This window comes from Patella vulgata, chromosome 2 (assembly GCF_932274485.2).
Source record: "Patella vulgata chromosome 2, xgPatVulg1.2, whole genome shotgun sequence".
Taxonomy (NCBI): Eukaryota; Metazoa; Mollusca; class Gastropoda; family Patellidae; genus Patella; species Patella vulgata.
In genome coordinates, this window is record NC_065880.2 from 6,814,693 (window position 1) to 6,835,085 (window position 20,393).

A 20,393-nucleotide genomic window follows, 5' to 3' on the forward strand; every position below is an offset into this window, starting at 1 on the left:
ACATTTAGGTAAGTTAATTATGTTTTAGCTGATGTAGTTGGCCATGAGTTTAACCTGTAGTTTTCTCTATAGATTTGTGGACACTGGGTTTTATTTTTTAGGTCGAGTTGGGATAGATTACGCTTAATTTTATATTAATATACTCAGATATATTTCAACGTTACTTACAGTCTGTCAAACTTTGTGGACCAATTTCATCCTATATATACATAGACTAGATGATACATGACTTGTAACCATGCTATCCATATTTGGTATGTATATTAAAATATGATAGAGTAAACTGTAAAATTCATCCATTACTTTCAGTTGTGAACAATGATGAATGTCGTGTTGAGTTTGGATGCTATGGAGAATCTGGTACAGAACATACACTGACCTGTGATGATGGTCAAGTTATAGCAATTGATGAACGAGACGAGATACGTAAAATACACTATGCTAATAAGATCACACCCTCCTGTCCCTTTAAACTAAATACCAACCCCTGTACTCTTACACCATGTTCTAGAAACGATGTAACAAATCTAAACGATCATTTATATAGACTTGAAGTAGATGATGAACAATATCGTATGGAGGTTTACAGAAACTGTTCTAATAAACCAAGATGTAGTATCAGACCACCAATTAACATCTCTAACATAATATATGATTATATTTATTATCCTTATACTTGTATATCAGGTAAGTAAGTTCAATCACTTATCTCACTACTTGGATTTATTTCAATATTTCATAGTAATTAATAGTAAAGAGACCGAAACTAGATGGACACGTTAACTACACAAAGATCACACGAATCTGTCCAGTGTGGTAGGAGGTCGCCATAATGGGAGAATGGAATGACATTTTAGGTCTATATTTAATGGTACGGATGCAGTGGTGGAGATGTCGACTTATTGTCGAAATGTGTTTGTTTATTCTTCTTCGAATTCAATCTGCAAATTATCTGAACGTGTAATATGTTCATACTCGAACGGCTAGATACACTTTCTAGGAGAGTGACGCCCCTTTGTCAAGATCATGACTTTTACAGTTTTATATAATTTATCTTGAGATTAACTTATGGATCTATATACATCATATTAAATATACGTCACCAGTCAATGTATAACAGAGTAACCTAACGCTAGCACCGTCGATTACCAGACATGTTATTGAGTATAGAAGTCAAGGAGTCTTTCAAACTGACAAGAGTACGATTGTTGTTGTATTTACTATTTTGTCTCTGGAAAATGTATTTAAACTATTTTGTATTTTTGCAGCTTCGACAATACATAATCTGGTGGATATAACCCAGACATCTATAAATGAAGGAGAATATTTATATTTTACTGGTACAACATCACCTACTACCCAGTGTTGTAATATAACCAGCCAGGATCAACAACAGATAGAGATAGAGATTGTATATGTTCATCTGAGTCAGCAATCTAACAACAGGATCAAAATATCGACAAATAAAAACTCTTTGGTCAACTTTATCACTGCAGTACTGGAAGATGGTGGGAGTAAATATATTAAATCTGAAAATCTGATTAACATAGTTATTGATGATTTATTGGCTGATTATTATGATATGATCTGGATGAAATTAAAATCAGGTATGTTCCATTTTCGTAATTCCCATCTTAATAGTTTCATTTCGATTAAGGAATATATTTATTGGTTTCCATAATTTATAGTTATATGTGATCCCTTGTCGACACTCATTGCTAAATTTACAAAATTAAATTTTTATATTTGCCATTTGTACTGAAATGTGATATATTGTAGAAATACATTGACCATAACGATTGAACGGAAAACCATTAATAACCAAACATATCTAAAATATTTCTATAAACATATATTATTGTCGACCAAAATTAAATTTTAAAATTAATAGTTCATGGGTTCACCAAATAAAAGTAGAGTTATACTTTAGTACTGCCTATTCCATTACAGATTCAAACTTATCTTGTGATGGCTGCTCTAGTGCTATTGGTAAGTTGCTTCCCCCACATCTTCAAAAGAAGGCTTGATCTGGCTTTAACCCCGTACATCTTATCAAGCCCTTCACGTACCCTGCATATTTCGTCACTAATTGTGATTGGCTACTGACCTGGCCGGTGAACTCTTAGATTCCTTGATAGAAAATATCATCGCGAATACCAGGTCTGTGATAATCGAGCTTCAAAGTTCAAAGTTTATTCAATGTCAAGGTTTCAGTGGAGGTCGCCATGTTTGATTTGAGTGTGTTTGTGTCATAATCTCTGATTGGACAACGCTATTGTTCACGTGTCTGTGGTGAATTGAGATAACGCACCTATAATTTTAAACTAATCTAGCAATGGTTAAATGATGTAAAGCTTCCGGTCGTTATTTCAGGAACATGCTTTCCTCATTGATAGTGCACGTCATGGGTGTTTATCCAGCTCCTTGTTGACACTTGGTTCAAATAAATTATTATAACATGTATGTTAGTCTTGATATGACTTCTTTAAGTGGCATTTAGTGATCTAACGGTTTATTTATTGATTAAAATATCAAACAATAGATTGGTTACGCGCATGTCTCTCGTCGACATTTTATTTAGGTCATATTGTATCGTGTTTGGTGTAATGGAAGATGGGTTTGTGACATGAGAGTCCACTCGACACAAACTAAGTCTTTTCGGGACTAACACATGTTTCACTTTTATTTCAATAATTCGCTTGCGCACAGGTCACGTACTCCTTGTCACGTACAAGCCAGCGATGAATCGAAACCACGCCTCCTGACTCGAGGACCTACCCCATAATCAAACATCAAATTGCTTCATTACCAGATTTAGCCAGTACCGACATTAGTGAAGAACCTAACATTTCCTTTTAATCCCGGTATCAATTGTATTGATTTTTTGCTTCATCAGGTAAAAATAGTACAGATACTGACGAAACAACCATACCAATTGATATCAACAACGACACTGGTATTAATAACATTGATAACAATGTTAATACGGGGTTACTAGTTGCTGTTATTGTTATGGCTGTAGTTATATTAGCAGCATGCTTGATCGGTGGTATATATGTCATCAGGAGGTGTGTAATACTTAGAATTATAAATACTAATAATATAGTAATAATAATTATAATAATGATGATAAAAATTATAATTGTATTAAGCATCCGTTCAATCTACGAGGGAATTTCAGGGTGCTGGGAAATATTATCAATAAGGAATAAGGAAGTTATAAGGAAGTCAAATTCGTTTAGAATGAAATATGCTATTTTTACTTCATTACATATAGAAAGAGAAATGGGGCTTGACGTTCACTCGACAGAAACTAAGCCATTTGGGAACTAATACATGGTTCAATTTTATTTCAATAATTCGCTTTAGCAGTGGAAGGAAACCGCAGGACCCGGAGAAAACCACGAGGTTGGAAATGCGAGCCTACTCCTTGTCACGTACAACCGGAGAATCGAAACCCCGCCAGTTGACTCAATAACAGACCGTATGATACAGCGCGCACGTGTTAACCCCCCCCCCCCATCCATTACATATAGCAAGCAAATTAATTAAATCAACATTTTTAAACAGGAGCTATTTACGAAAAATACCCATATGCCCTTCCTCCGATATCTGCGGTGTCTTTATCTTATATGTGTTAAAACACCGTAACCAATATGTCGTCTTATTACGTCGTTATCTCTAAACTTTATTAATTAAATGTTCGCATATTGAGATATAAAAAAAAACAACCTGAGAACAATACATGCCTTGAAAGCCCTGAAACCATCCCGCGTGTTATTTATACATTGTGACTGCCACCCTCCCAGCTCTTCAACTGGAGCACCCATTTTTTCTAGATGTGCATATGTCCTTCATCAAATGTTTGTGTGTTTTATTCCAGGAAACGAAAACATAATGAAACGACACAGGCTATTCAAGATACAACCAATACCGATGAGACATATTCTGGCCTGGCGAATAGAAACGAACCAGAGCACAATTATTCGGGTTTAGTGATCAGCAACTGACTTCACGCTGGGAATGAGACGCTTGTCAATGATTAGATCATCTCCTGTTTAGCCATAATTTTTAAACTGATTGGTGAACTGCATAGCGTAAAGAACAAAGCGGCATGTCTTATGATCCATAAGTTGGGTCAAATCACACCAGATTCACAGTTTAGTTTAGAATTGACTTAAGGGTTTACTATGTATCAACACTTTAGCTCCAATTATATGAACTTTTATTAATGTATATACCAAGTAGAAACTTTAGATCATCCGATCATAAAGTTCGTTTTACGCCAAAATTAGAAACGCTCTTAAATTTTGGTCAACGTTTTGTTACTGTCCAATTCTCTCCTTAATTCTAGGTTCCCATTATCACAATTCGCGCTACGATTAAAATCGTGGTTATAATCGTTGAGCAATCATAGTGATCCTATTAGATCTTATCAAATATTGAGGTCAATCGTAGCAATCGTGTTGATCTGCACGTACCAGATCGTGGATTTAAAGGACAATATTGGTGCCAGTCATTATCACATATGTGATAGAACTGGTTAAACATGTTCCAAATATTATTTTATCACAGAGATCATTGTTACGATAGATGCGTAATCAATCTTTAAACAATCGGAAGTGACGAACGCAAAAGGAAAACACGAGATATCCCTCTATATAACTGACTAATAATTCCTTCGAAGACCAAAGGTTGTTATATGAGACTGTAAGAGGATATTTGACAATTCAAAAAAGTAATTGAATGTCATTAGATAAGAGAACACGAGAAAAATAGAAACAGTCCGTACATTCACGTGTGTTTATTCATTCTGTGCTTATAAAAACATAGTAAAGCACTGACTTTTTCAATTTTTCTTTCATGTTCTCTTATCTAGTGACAGCCAATTTTTTATGAATTGTCAGATATCCTTTCATAGTTTCACACAACAACTTTTGGTCTTCGAAGGAATTATTAGCGAGCAGAAATTCGCCCATGTATCTGTTACCACCCGTCATTTCAATCAGTTACATAGAGTGATAACTCGTGTTTTCCTTTTGCGTTCGTCACTTCCGATTGTTTAAAGATTGATTACTCATATATCGTAGCAATGATTTCCGTGATAAAATAATATTTGGAACGTGTTTAACCAGTTCTATCACATATGTGATAATGACTGGCACCAATATTGTCCTTTAATAGGGGTAATCCTATCGTAACTCATCGTACGACAGTGAGAACCTAGCATAAGGAAATGAATTATATCTTGATATTAGACCTTGTATTAATCTTGATACGTTTCAGAAAATAGAATTTCCTTCATAGAACCATTTCACATTCATGTACTTTATTTTTCAGATTTGTATGGTGTATATAGATCATATTTGTCTGTAATAACTTGTTTGTTACAATTGGCCCAATTGAAATTTATGCACTTTTTCCCATGGAATCAGAATACGAATCAGGAAAGGGTACTGGTCAACCCATAGCATCGTATTTTTCTTGTACCCACGATAGAGAAAAAAAATGGGGTATAACGTCCACTCGACACAAGCTAGGTCATTTCGGGACTAACATATGGTTAAATTATATTTCAATAATTCGCTTTTATATAGATTCTGATTTGACCCCCCACCCCCCAGTCCCTATTTTCACCCCAATCCCCATCTCCATTCTTGAGAAAAGTTTTTACAACTTACGAAGATATCCAAAGCGAGTATTCATCTTTCATAATGACTATTTATGAAATTTAAGTTTTTCCTCAAAATAACATGGTGAATAATTGTTTTAATTTGATTTTCCTTGTTTTATGGGTTTCCTGTTACAGTTGTTATCTTATTAGTAATTTAAATGTATTTTTTGTTTGTCATATTGTAAAGAAATGATGTCAGTAGCGTTATCTTAATTTAATATAACGTAAAGTTTGTTGATTTAAATGAAATATTTTACTTTATTTTACTTCGTTAAGTGCATTCGAACACTTTATAGTGGGATCTGCGTTATATAAGTTATGTAATAATAATAATAATTAATAGATTCATGCTTTGATAAACTTGATTCCCCGTCCTATGAATACCACAGTCTTTAGTAACTGTGAAGACATCATGGCTTGTTAGCCTGGAAGTCGCGTGTTCGATCCCTGCATTGACCGAGAAAATTTTACGGGATTTTCCGACATGGTTTCCCCTTGTCAGTGGTGCAGTAAGGATGGTCTGACAAGGAGGGCTATCTAGTCCTTCGGATGGGACGAAAAACCGAGGTCTCGTGTATACATTGGCGTGCACGTAAAAGATCTCTTGGCAGTTGGAATTCGATAAGAGTAGGCCAATGTTCCCCTTAGCACACTGTATGGCGTATGCCCGTTTTCATTATGCCAGTCGGAGCAGAACAGTAGGACGAACGAGGCTAAGTGTCTATTGTCCAGTAACTTTGCTTTAATAATAAACAATCTGCGCTACATCTTGCGACAATTTTCAGTACATTCATTTTATATTATCTTTTGTTGACTATTATAGCAAGAATGGTCAGCTCTTTGTCTAAATCGTACATAATGCATCTTTAATTGATTCCGGTTATTCATATCTGTGGGCGTATTATTGTGTTCAGATTATCAAGTCACGAGGATTACATTGTACAGTCTAAACAGGAATGTAAATAGCCATGCGTTAATAGGCTGTGTTGTACCTAAGCTACGGTGTCAATAACAATACTTATTGTTCGTTTTCTCCATCTGTAGTGGTGTTTGGATATTTATATATGTCATGGATTCAGGTAAGAGATTGGATTAACATATATTTTGGCATGAAGAGAGAGAGAGAGAGAGAGAGAGAGAGAGAGAGAGAGGGGTGGAGAGACGGGGGGAGGGGGGTAAATGTCAACTTTAACACAAACTAGGTCATTTCGGGACTAACATACGGTTCATTTTTTTTAAAAAAATTGAATTACGCGTAGGAGTCTTTTAGCAGTGGTAGAAAACCTGAGGACCCGGAGGAAACCCATTATATTTGACAGGCGACCCTACTACTTGTCACATACAAGCGGGGAATCAAAACCAGGCCACTTGACTCAATGGCAGACCTTCTGATGTAACGCACAGGCGTTAAACCATTGTCCCTATCCCTATAAATACACAAATATAATTGCCTCATTAACTGTAACTTCAATTTTATGTTTTTAAACTTTATTTTTTGATAATTAGTATGGTCACTATAAGTAGCCGACGACGTATGCTTACTTTTTGTTGTTGTTCTTAGTACCTAACGTACGCTTTCACTGAAGGTGATATCGCAGATAAGTTGTCTTATTTTTTATTGGCTAATCCCTAGCATCAATCAGAACGCGAGTTATATAACCAACTCTTCCAGAAATTTTGAACTATAAAAAAAAAACGAAACGAAATAGGATCTGTGTTTAAATATTGTTTAATGATCGAGAGCGAGTCATTAAGTAATAATATTAAGTAATAATGTTTTTACAATATATTACGCAATTTCTTAAGCGCGAGACCATTAAACAATTTAAAATACAGACACTCCGCACGTGCTTTTACAGTGAAATACGTCACACGAGTCCAATATTTCACTAGTATAAATAATGTACGATTGGCATGTTGCCCGTACGATTATTTGAAATAATGGTACGCCAATATCAAAGGGTTACGTCACATCTGTATTTTGATCGGATTGATCGTACTTTTAGTATATAATATGCTAGTCTATATGTATTTTATTTCGTGTTTGAACCTTTTGGGTGTTAAAGACAAAGTCAAGTTTTTTTAATCAAGTTTTTTTTTAAATTTTCGATACCAGACCTGAACGTGACAAGAAGAGTTTCGCCTGCTCGACTCGAACTGGTTTTCTTTCTCACAACAAAATATATATTTCATAAATAAAATGGTGTTTAACGCTATACGTTTCGCGTGTACAGAGGTTACTCCGAGTCAATTGATGGGGGTTGGATAGCCGAAAGGTTTGCGCGTGCGCGTTGTATCGTGAGGTCTGTCTTTGGGTCAGCTGGCGTGGTTTCGGTTCTCCGGCTGTACGTGGCAAAGAGTAGGGTCCCCTGTTCAACCTAAATGGGTTTTCTCTGGGTCACCTGGTTTCCTCCTACTGTTAAAGACCCCTAAGCGCAAGCGAATTATTGAAATAAAATTGAACCATGTGTTAGTCGCGAAATGACACAGTTTGTGTTGAGTGGAGGTTAAACCCCATTTCTTCTTCTCCAAGTCAACTGCATTCATTTTTTCTAAACCGTCCGTCATAACTCCAGCTGTCGAGGGTTCTTTACGTGCACGCCAACGACTTCTCAGTTCCAGCACCAGTAACAATGGCAAACCAGCCTGTTAAATCTTGAGAATCTTTCTCTGGTAACGCCAGTGTCATACTCACGGATCCACCGCAGGTCCACATATTTTATAAAATAAATAGACAAGATATACATCTACAAGTAATATGAAACATATGGGTTACACGGAGGATAAGTGAGTAGGACGTTGTCTCGATAAGATCGGGACTTTCCTGCTTGGTTCGCCCTTGTCTGTGAAGTAAGACAGGGGATCTGGCAAGGGACAGGTATAGTCGTTCGGGTGGAATGAAAACCGGGGTCACATGTATATGTACATTGGCGTGCACGTAAAAGAACCCATGACAGTTGTAATTCGATATAAGAGTGGGTAGCCCTTGTCCTGAAAATATTTCCGTCTCATTACATTGTATGGCGTATGCCCGTGTTCATTAGCCCAGTCGGGGCAGAAAAGTAGGACATTAAACCCCATTTATTTCATAAATGTGGGTTTTCTCCGGGTCCTCCGGTTTCCTCCCGCTGCTAAAGCCCCTACGCGCAAGCAAGCGAATTATTGAAATAAAATTGAACCATATGATGGTCCAGAAATGACCTAGTTTGTGTCGAATGGACGTTAAACCCCATTTCCTCCCACTGCTAAAGCCCCTACGCGCAAGCAAGCGAATTATTGAAATAAAATTGAAGCATATGATGGTCCAGAAATGACCTAGTTTGTGTCGAATGGACGTTAAACCCATCTCTCTCTCTCTCTCTCTCTCTCTCTCTCTCTCTCTCTCTCTCTCTCTCTCTCTCTCTCTCTCTCTCAGTATAAGATATCTGAGACTGGTTGTACTAGTATAAGATACTTGTAGTCCCTGTTAAAGTAAATGTCATGTTGCTTCCATCATAATTTGTTGTAACTGTCGATACCAGTCCTGTATACGTGACAACGATCAGATTTGCCTGCCCAACCATCAGCTGATTTCGTCTCTCACACACACAACTGGTCAAATAATCGGGGGTTGGATGGCTGAATGGTTAGCGTGCGCGCGCTGTATCATAAAGTCTGTCATTGAGTCGACTGGCGTGGTTTCGAATCCCCGGTTGTACGTGACAAGGAGTAGGGTGACCTGTCCAACCTCGTGGGTTTTCTCCGGGTCCTCCGGTTTCATACCACTGCTAAAGACCCCTATGCGCAAGCGAATTATTGAAATAAAATTAAAAAACATATGTTAGACCCGAAATGACCTAGTGCAGCACACTTTATGACATATGCCCGTCTTCATTAGCCCAGTCCCGCGCAGTACAGTCGGACGTTAATACTTTTTCCATTTTCTGTTAATCCATTGCTTACTATTTATTTTTGCAGCAATGACAGAGTTTCGCTTGGTTGGCGGAAAATCGAAGTTTGAAGGACGAGTAGAAATAAAATACAACAGCACGTGGGGAACCATTTGTGATGACGGCTGGGGAAAAGAAGAGAAATCAGTCGTCTGCAGGAGTCTAGGATTCAATCCGTACGTATTATTTAAATTATTCAGTCCTATTCTACCTATGTTAGTGTCTGGTTTATAGAGGTCCTGGGCTATTCTACCTATGTTAGTGTCTGGTTTATAGAGGTCCTGGGCTATTCTACCTATGTTAATGTCTGGTTTATAGAGGTCCTGGGCTATTCTACCCATGTCAGCGTCTGGTTTATAGAGGTTCTGGGCTATTCTACCTATGTTCAGGGTCTGGTTTAGAGCTGTCCTGGTCTATTCCACCTATGTTAGTGTCTGGTGTAGAGAGGTCCTGGGCTATTCTACCTATGTTAGTGTCTGGTGTAGAGAGGTCTTGGGCTATTCCACCTATGTTAGTGTCTGGTTTAGAGAGGTCCTGGGCTGTTCCACCTATGTTCAGTTTCGGATTTAGACGAAGTAAGACCCAAGGTTAATCCACCTATGAGCCCCCACCCCACCCCCATACACACACACCTAATCCCGCGCTTTCACGATCAGAGCAAGAGGTGGCATATACTATTTAATTGTTCAAATCTGACCTACTTAGTCGTTGCAATTTGATACAAGAGTAGGCCATAGCGCCGCTGTTCGGACAAAATTTTCCACATAGCACACTGTCTTCAGCAGGAGACGAACAGTGGGACGTTAAACCCCATTTCATTTTATTTCATTTTCTGACCGGATGAAATAGAGAAACAAGTAAACCCATAATAGAGACGTATTAAAGGACAATATTGGTGTCACTCATTACCACATATTAAAAGACAATATTGGTGTCAGTCATTACCACATATTAAAGGACAATATTGGTGTCAGTCATTACCACCTATTAAAGGACAATATTGGTGTCATTCATTACCACATATTAAAGGACGATATTGGTGTCAGTCATTACCACATATTAAAGGACAATATTGGTGTAAGTCATTGCCACATATGTCATAGAACCAAATATGATTTTAAAACACGAATCATTGCTATGATAGTTGCGTTATTAAGATTTCGAGAAATGGAAGTGGTGAACGCAAGCGGAAAACACGAGTTATCCTTCTATATAACTGACCGAAGTGACAAGTGATAACAGATACACGGACGAGAATTTCTGCTCACTAATAATTCCTTCGAGGACCAAAAGTTATTATGTGAGGCTGTGAGAGGATATCTGATAATTCAAAAAAGTACTTGAATGTTACTAGATATGGGCAAACGAGAAAAAAAGTCGGTGCATTACCATGTTTTATTAAGTATAGAATGAATAAAAACAAAAAATGTACGGATTATAATCTAGTGATAGTCAATTATTATTTTGAATTGTCAGATATCCTCCCACAGTCTCATATAACAACTTTTGGTCTTCTAAGAAATTATTAGTGAGTAGAAATTCACCCGTGTATCTGTTATCACTCGTCACTTCAGTTGGTTGTTTTCCTATTACGTTCGTCACTTCCCTTTCTTGAAATCGTCATAAGGCATCTATCGTAGCAATGATCTCCGTGTTAAAATTATATTTGGAACGCGTTTAACCAGTTCTATCACATGGTAATGGCTGACACCAGTATTCGTGAGATTTTCTAAAATTAAACCTATATTTGATTATAATTTTAGATCTAACACCAAGGCCGGTCATGTTTACGGAGGTACTGGACCTATTTGGTTAAATAATATTATGTGTGCTGGTTCAGAAAATTCGTTGGCCGAATGTCGACATGATGGATGGGGAGTACATAACTGCAATCATAGTGAAGATGTCGCTGTTGTTTGCAAAGGTTTGTTTGACATTTTACTCATGTCCCGTGGAAGTTTTCCAGCTCCTGGCTTTCATTTGTGGTTTGTTTAGGCCAAGGTCCCTTGACTCTTTGACAGACCTTGTGATCGCCTGACAGATGACATTGGATAGGCCTTAGCAAATTTCCCATGTTCCAGGGGGGTTGGATGGTCGAATAGTTAGCACGTGCTAAAATCCTCTACGCGAAGGGGAATTTTTGAACGATATATTAGTCCCAAAATGACCTAGTTTGCGTCGAGTGGCCGTAAAATCCTGGAAGCTACCTTTGAAATACAAATTCAATAGTATAGGAGCAAACGCCTTTTTACTAATTGAAAGTTGAAAGGCTACCTTTGAAATACAAATTCAACAGGGTAGGGGCAAACGAGACACACGTTTCAAATAAAACAACTGAAATAAATAGGAGAACATAAACACCTACCTGACATATCGCGTCACATGTTTACAATCCGCTGTTAATAGGCATTGGCCAACTCTTGGTTTGTGTACACGTCACAATAACATGAGTACACATATGACCAGTGGCTCACCCTGGATCAATCTGTTTCACAGAGGATTACGAAAAGTCTTCTCTGTAAAAGATGACCACCTTCAAAACGCGACTTCTCATCACGCTGCGTCAATCATTGGCTCAATGACACGTGCATTGATTACATAAGACCTTACTGGTTCGGGTGGAATGGAGCCTTTTACTCAATCTAATACCCACGTACACTAAATAGGAAATAATTTTTACCTACAAAAACGTCAAATGTCTTTATTTATTTATCTAATACATAAAAAAATGTTTTAGAATTTAATTTGTCAGAGGAAAAAAGTTAATATTTTGTAGTTTACATGCCGGATTCGCAATTGCGTGTGATTTACAAAACACAACTAATGAAAGTAATATTTTATTGCAGATATTTCTTACCGTCTAGTAAATGGACCTGGCTACCATGCAGGGAGACTAGAGGTCTTCTTTGACAACCAATGGGGTACAGTTTGTGATCATATGTTTGGACCAGAGGAGGCGAGCGTAGTCTGTAGACAGTTAGGATTAAGCCCGTAAGTATAACCTGACCCCAAGTTCACAAAGCATTCTCAGACTTCAGTTAAGAATTTACTCAACTTTCACTCACTGTTTATTTTGATCCAGTAATTCAAAACTTTGCACATAGTTCCTTATTGATGTATTTGATACATTAAAGCAACAAAAGTTTTATAAAGGGCTATATTTTAGTTAAAATAAGGCGAACAATTTTGAGTAAATTCTCAACTTAAGTCTGAGAATGCTTTGTGAACTCGGAGCCTGTGTTATTCAAGTCCTCAGCCACGGTGGCTTGGTGTTATCAGAGTCCAAAAGGTCTCGGGTTTCATCTTGGTGTTATCAGAGTCCAAAAGGTCTCGGGTTTCATCTTGGTGTTATCAGAGTCCAAAAGGTCTCGGGTTTCATCTTGGTGTTATCAGAGTCCAAAAGGTCTCGGGTTTCATCTTGGTGTTATCAGAGTCCAAAAGGTCTCGGGTTTCATCTTGGTGTTATCAGAGTCCAAAAGGTCTCGGGTTTCATCTTGGTGTTATCAGAGTCCAAAAGGTCTCGGGTTTCATCTTGGCATTCACCTGACTGAGAGCGTTTATCTGGAATTGACGGTGGCGCACGTCCCGAGACCCAGCAATCACAATCATGTGTTCCTCAAGAATACATCCACTGACAAGTGGAATTCGAAATTTAAGTAGGCCGTAGCGCCGCTCTCCAGACAAAAATCCCTTCACATCACACCGCGGTATAACATATCTTCATTATCACAATCGGTGCAGAAACGTAGGACGTTAAACCTCATTACATTTTTATATTTCAGATTACGAGCAAACGCGATACCAGGTGCTTTCTACGGCAGGGGAACCGGTACTGTTTGGTTAGATCACGTGGCTTGCGTTGGAACAGAGCCTGCGTTAGACAAATGTATACATCATGGATGGGGCAGAAATAACTGTAGTCACAACGAAGATGTCTCCGTTGTATGTCAACGTAAGTCTATATTATGATATTCTCCAAACATGTTTACTTTTTTATAATACTTTTATTTTAATGGGAGGTGACGGTGACTCAGTGATCAAGAAGTTGGCTCGATAATCCGGAGGTCCCGGTGTTTTTTGACATGCCCCCTCCCTCCCCTTGTCAGTGGATCTGGACATGGCCCGACAAACGACAACGTATAATCGTTCGGATGGTATGAAAAGCGGAGATCCCGTGTATATACACTGGCTTGCACGTTTAAGATCCCTTGGCTGTTGAAATTCGATATAAGAGAAGGCCATAAGTGGCGCTGTATGGCTCTGTTATCCCAGTCGGTGCCGAAAAGTAAAATTAGACTTTTAAGATTAGATCTCGAATTGATTGTAAGGCAAAATACACCAATTACAATTATTACACTAGGGGCCAGTATTACAATAGGAGTTAAGATAAATTTTATTACAATTATTATTTTTATTACAATAGTGGCTGTTATTACACTAGTGGATGTTATTACAATAGGGTTGTTATTACAATAGGGGTTGTTATTACAATAGAGGCTGTTATAATAATAGGTTTTTATTTAAACAATAGTGGCTGTTATTACAATAGGGGTTGTTATTACAATAGGGGTTGTTATTACACTATGGTTATTATTACAATAGGGGTTATTATTACAGTAGGGGCTGTTATAATAATATGTTTTTATTTAAACAATAGGGGTTGTTATTACAATAGGCGTTGTTATTACAATAGCGGGTGTTATTACAATAGGGGTTGATGTTACAATAGGGGTTGTTATTACAAAAGGGATTGTAACCTGGCACTTAGAGCAAAGCCGTATAAATTTATTTTGAATGGCCGTAACGCGTATAATCTACTGCAGTCTCTTTTCTTCCAACCACATAACAAAATGCCCGACCTTCTAGGCCTGTTTCATTTTTTTGTTCGAACTTTAATAGCTGATACATGATCGATCTTCGAAGCCTGTTCCATTTTTCTGTTTGAACTTGTATAGCTAATACACGGTCTGGCCCCGAGTTCACAAAGCAAAAAAAAATCTTAAGTTAAAAATTTACTCAACTTTCAATCACTGTTTATGAGAAATATCTTTGATCCAGAAACACAAAACTTTGCACATAGTTTCTTATTGGTGTATTTGATCTATTAAAACAACAAAAGTTTTATAAAGGGCTATATTTTAGTTACAATAAGACGAACAATTTTGAGTAAATTCTTAACTTAAGTCTGAGAATGATTTTTGAACTCGGGACCTGATTTATTTTTTGTTTAAACTTTTCTAGCTGCATCGTACAGACTAGTGGGCAGTAATGTACCTTATGAATGTCGGGTTGAAGTCTTCCACGATAATCAATGGGGGACCCTGTGTGATGATGGGTGGAGTCCAGAGGAAATGAGGGTCGTCTGCAGCAGTCTGGGATACAACCCGTGAGTTATATTACACTGTTATTAACCAACGAGAGAGAGAGAGAGAGAGAGAGAGAGGGAGAGAGAGAGGGGGGTTTAACGTCCACTCGACACAAGCCAGGTCATTTCGGGACTAACATATGGTTCAATTTTATTTCAATAATTCGCTTGCGCGTAGGGTCTTTAGCAGTGGGAGGTAACCGGAGCAGCCGGATAAAACCCACGAGATTGGAAAGGCAACCCTACTGCTTGGGGAATCGAAACCACGCCATTTGACTCAATGACAGACGTTATGCTACAGCACGCGCGTGCTAACTATTCGGCAATCACCACCACCCCCTTCCCACCATGAAAGTCTGTTCAGTCAATGAAAATTGTATAATACAGGGTGCGCCGCGGGATAGTAGCCATTTATCAACTGTCTAGGTTGTTGCTTGGAGGCCGTCATATTCTTGTGTTAATTTTGGAGAATGATTCCATTTTCCTCCAATGTCTCAATTAGTCTCTTTCACCCAGAAAAATATTCTTCGAATATTAGTCTAGATGCTTTGTCCACATTTGAGAGAATAATATGTCATTGGCTAGATTATCCAGTCTTTTACATTATCATAAAGTCTAATCGAGGTAACTAGTCCCGAAACAAGATGTTCACGCCCATGCAATTAATTTAAGAATGCCATTTCAGAAAATCCATTTGATAGCATTGCCATTTCAGTATCCAACACTCTTTTTTTTTATTGTAAAATTTTTCTCTTCATGAGCCATATTTATGGTTTTTTTTAAAAATTAATCCAAATTCACGATTCATGATTGTTTATATAAATGCAAGAGTTATGGGATATATTGCTGGAAGGGGCGCAACTCTTACTTGACTTGACCAACGATACTGGATAATTAACAACATAAACAAACAAACTCCCGGTTACGCCTGAGCAATGGAACTTTTCGTCAAATATTGACAACGGTCCCGGACCCTCCGTACGTTAAAGAATAGGAGGTTCTGGGTGACCGAGACTATGTCTCACTAAGATCCGAGCTTACCTTCACTGTATACACCATTTTACTGTGGCAAAGTAGGTAAGACGCTTGCTCGCTAGCCTGGAGCTCGGGTGTTCGATCCCTGCATTGGCCGATAAAGTTCATCCAGATTTTCCTACGTGGTTCTCCCTTGTCAGTGATGCAGCTGTCTAATCGTTCGGATGGGACGAAAAACCGAGGTCCCGTGTAAAAGATCCCGTGACAGTTGGAATTCGATATTAGTGTAGGCCGTAGTGCCGCTGTCCGGGAAAATGTCCCTCATAGCAAACTGTATGGCGTAGGCCCGTCTTCATTAGCCGAGTTCGGAGCAGAACAGTAGGACGTTAAACTCCATTTCATTTCATTTCACCATTTTACTGTACTTCTAGTAACTAGTTAATTCGTGACAGTCTTGGGGTATTGTAATACGGTTCTCATGAACCCAGCCGGGACAGAACAGTAGGATGTTAACCGCCATTTAAATTTGTATTGTAATATTCGTCAATCCCGTGTGGATCATAGTATAGGTTTCAATATATTGGGTATGACGGAATTCATGACTTTAAGCGAAATGAAATGAAATGAAATGGGATTTAACGTCCTACTGTTCTGCCCCGAACTGGCCTAATGAGATGGGCATACACCATACAGTGTGTTATGAGGGAAATTGTGCCCGGACTGCGGCACTATGGCCTATTTTTATCGCATTCTAACTGCCAAGGGATCTTTTACGTGCACGCAAATATGTACAGAGGACCTCGGTTTTTCGTACCATCCGAACGACTAGACAGTTGTTCTTGTCAGACCCTCCGTCCTGCATCACTGACAAGAGGAGAACCACACCGGAAAATCAGTATGAACTTTCTCAGTCAATGCAGGGATCGAACACCCGACCTCCAGGATAGTGATCCAGCAACTTACCCACTTAACCACTGTGACCCCCCTCCCACCCCATGACTTAAAGCACACCGTATCCACACCATTATAACTTGTTTTTAAGGACTACGACTAAGGCGTTTTTCGGTAACGGAACTGGTAGGATCTGGCTGGATGATATTGTATGTACTGGTATGGAACCGAGTATAGCCGAATGTCAACACAGTAAATGGGGTGTACATAATTGTGGTCATCATGAGGATGCTGCCGTTGTTTGTAAACGTAAGTATTGCAGAATAATTAATGTAATATTTAAAATGTGTGGCCAAATTCCAGGCTCAAAAATTGCTCGCGTACGGTTGGCGGGTGAGGGTCGGGTGCTAGCTCCCCTCCCCTCTATAAGGTATGCCGAAATTCAAAAATTGTTTGGGGGGACTACCTCCTGGACTTGCCAATGCTCCATTTCTACAGATGCCATAAAACAACGGGAATTATGCAACGGGACCAAACGCTTCATTCATCTATTTTATTTATGATCTAAGTTTTGAGTAAGATACTCAAGTTGTAATTTGAAGCACGGTGAGTATGGAGCTAGTCTGACAAGGACGAGGGCGTGGGTGGGGGCGAGGCAGGGCCCTCACGGATGGATTAAAAAACTAAACCGGGTCGCTTGTACACCTTTGCTTGAACGTAAATCAACCCCTGACAAAGACGGGGTACCTGGTAAGAGCAACAACTAGTCTTTCAGACTGAGGGGAAAAATACAGGTCTCGAACCGAACTGGTGGCAAGGATAGCTGTCCTGGCAAGGACAGCATAACATCATCTAGTAGTTCGGATAGAGCAACAAACCCATATCCCATGTTGGCTTGCATGTAAACGAATCCTTAGCAATTGGAATAGTTGGACATGCCCCCGTTTCATTGGCCTTGTTGATGCAAAATAGGATTTTAAACCCCAGCAAGGTCAGCATCATAGCATCTAGTAGTTTGGATAGAGCAACAAACCCAGATCCCGTGTTGGCTTGCATGTAAACGAAACCGTAGCAATTGGAATGCGATCACGTGTAGTTGGACATGTCCCCCTCCCCCTTTCATCGACCTTGTTGAAGCAAAATAGGACGGATGTTAAACCCCAATTTATTTTACTGTTCTAGCTGTTGAATACCGTCTAGTAGGTGGTTCTGGACCACATGAAGGTCGTGTAGAGGTTTTTTTCAACAATGAATGGGGTACAATCTGTGATAACATGTGGAGTACCATAGATGCTGAAGTGGTGTGTAATGGACGTGGTTTCAGCAGGTTAGTATTGTAGCATAGTATCAAAGGACCTAATAATTTGACTTCTTCATTGTAACAATGCAGGAATACATATTAAAAGCTATTATATCTATAACAACCAATACATCACACAGGAACATAACGCCCACTCGACACAGACTAGGTCATTTCGGGACTTACATCTGGATCAATTTTATTTCAATAATTCGCTTGCGTGTAGGGGTCTTTTAGCGGTGCGAGGGAACAAATGACATTGTCCCATATGGTAATCCCGAAATAGTCCTGAAATGATCTAGTTTGTGGACATTAAGCCCCCCCCCCTCTCCATCTCTCTCTCACCCACCCTTTCTCAGCATCACCACTAACATCAATATTGTTTTTCTTTATATTTTAAGGATTGGCGCTGAACCTAAAATGGGGGCGTTTTTTGGACAAGGTCAAGGTCCCATCTGGTTGAGTGACGTCGCTTGTGAAGGCGGTGAAGCATCAATCAGCGAGTGTACACACAGTGGTTGGAGGAGACATAACTGTACCCATGCCAACCATGCGTCTGTTATATGTAAATGTAAGTCTTAATGGTTCCTTTGTTTCAATATTCAACACACCCGTATTACGTCACGGTAGGGGCGAGGTTGAGGGTTGGGGATGGAAGTGTAAGTTATTTCAACCTGCGATACTTTATTAATGTTAAAGTGCGTTATTTGCTTTATTCCCAAAATAGCCAGTTTTCCCACTGCTTAATCCATGCTAAATATGTACTAAAATTGATTAGCCAACATTCACTTAAGAAAAAAATATTAACTCTAGATAATCCCCGACTTTGATTCAGTCGGCCTAGAAAGGGACAGATGCCGAATTTTGATACATTCCCCATATTTTATCTAAATACTGAGGTATAAAATTCTTTGACTGGTTTTCCGTTAAAAGATTCCAATTTCACAATATTGTTATGCGGAAGAAGTCCATAAATTATACCCCAAATAACGTTTAGAGATTTTACACTCGGCAAACCTCAGCAGATTCCAGTACCCTACCCTCGGCTTTATGACGAAGTCCGCCATTGAAACTACTTTCAAGTTCCCGGATTACCAACTGCGTTGCCCATGACGACGCCTTTGAAGAATGTTTTATCATACAAAGATTTCAAAGTCTGAAGCGGTTTTATCCTAACCCTAATCCACAATCCACATATGACGCCATAGATGCTAAAATATGCAGGATTGTCGCCGATCTAGCGTTCTCCGAATTCCAGGGCACATAGCTCGATAACCTTCTTTAAACATCTTTGAAACGTCACTCAAATATGTTAGTAGCAATCTGATTGAAACACAGATCTTATTTCGTTTCGTTGTTTTATAGTTCAAAATTTCGTTTTACTTGTCTTCACTACACTAGGATCTGGATGAGTTGTTATTTAACCCGGGTTCCTAATGATGCGAGGAATTAGCCAATGAAACGGTCTGTTACGGCAAGTTCTTGGAGTGCCCTGCGCGGAACTGTGGGTAAACCTCTAGAAGCGTTAACGCTAATTGATTAATCAATGTCTGACGTCATAAGGTTATTACCGCTCGTATGACCTCTGTCGCGACCTATCACTACAACCGGTCACATGTTCATGTAGTGTAGGCCATCGAAAGTTTATAAAAAAAAAGAAACGAAATATAGATCTGTATTTTAATCAGATTGTGTATTCTATAGAATTGTGTCTTGTGTGTTTTTATTTATTGTCTAATTTTTTAATATAAAAATCTAACTATTTTAATATAAAAGTCTAATTATTTTAATATAAAAGTATAAAAGTCTAACTTTTTAGTATAAAAGTCTAATTATTTTAATATAAAAGTCCAATTATTTTAATATAAAAGTCTAATTTTTTAATATAAAAGTCTAATTTTTTAATATAAAAGTCTAATTTAATATAATTTGATGTATTTATCGTTGTAATTTAGATGGACCTACCGAGCTGATGCTAAACACTACCAATAACCAACAAATTGTAAATGACCAGATGGTTATTGATGCTAGAGATGGGGAGGAGGTGATTGTAAACTGTGTTACTGATTGTGTACCGGATTGTATGATCCACTGGCACAAAACTAATAAGGAAAACGTCTACAGTGACGCGTTGTCTAACAATAGTAGACTCGTACTGTCACCGATACAACGGAATCAGAGTGGAGAATATTTCTGTATGGCTATAAATCCTGAAATCAGTACCACCCCTGCCACCAAATCACCCACCGAAGACATTGT

General features: G+C 38.5%; 1 protein-coding gene and 1 long non-coding RNA gene across 2 annotated transcripts; both read left to right on the forward strand.

The window, feature by feature from the left end:
* The first annotated feature begins 526 nt into the window (after nt 1-526).
* Nucleotides 527-4,699, forward strand: LOC130010823 (uncharacterized). Its single transcript, XR_008786098.1, has 5 exons — nt 527-687; nt 1,269-1,607; nt 1,951-1,989; nt 2,897-3,068; nt 3,884-4,699. It is a non-coding gene; the product is annotated as an uncharacterized LOC130010823 (long non-coding RNA).
* Nucleotides 4,700-9,633: 4,934 nt separating this feature from the next.
* On the forward strand, nt 9,634-20,370 carry LOC130010788 (CD5 antigen-like; the record flags this gene model as incomplete). Its single annotated transcript, XM_056098837.1, has 9 exons — nt 9,634-9,779; nt 11,367-11,527; nt 12,450-12,594; nt 13,386-13,555; nt 14,845-14,989; nt 16,986-17,143; nt 18,017-18,161; nt 18,536-18,705; nt 20,090-20,370. Coding segments are annotated over exons 1-9 (1,521 nt in total), but the record flags the coding sequence as incomplete, so codon positions are not given.
* Nucleotides 20,371-20,393: the final 23 nt, after the last annotated feature.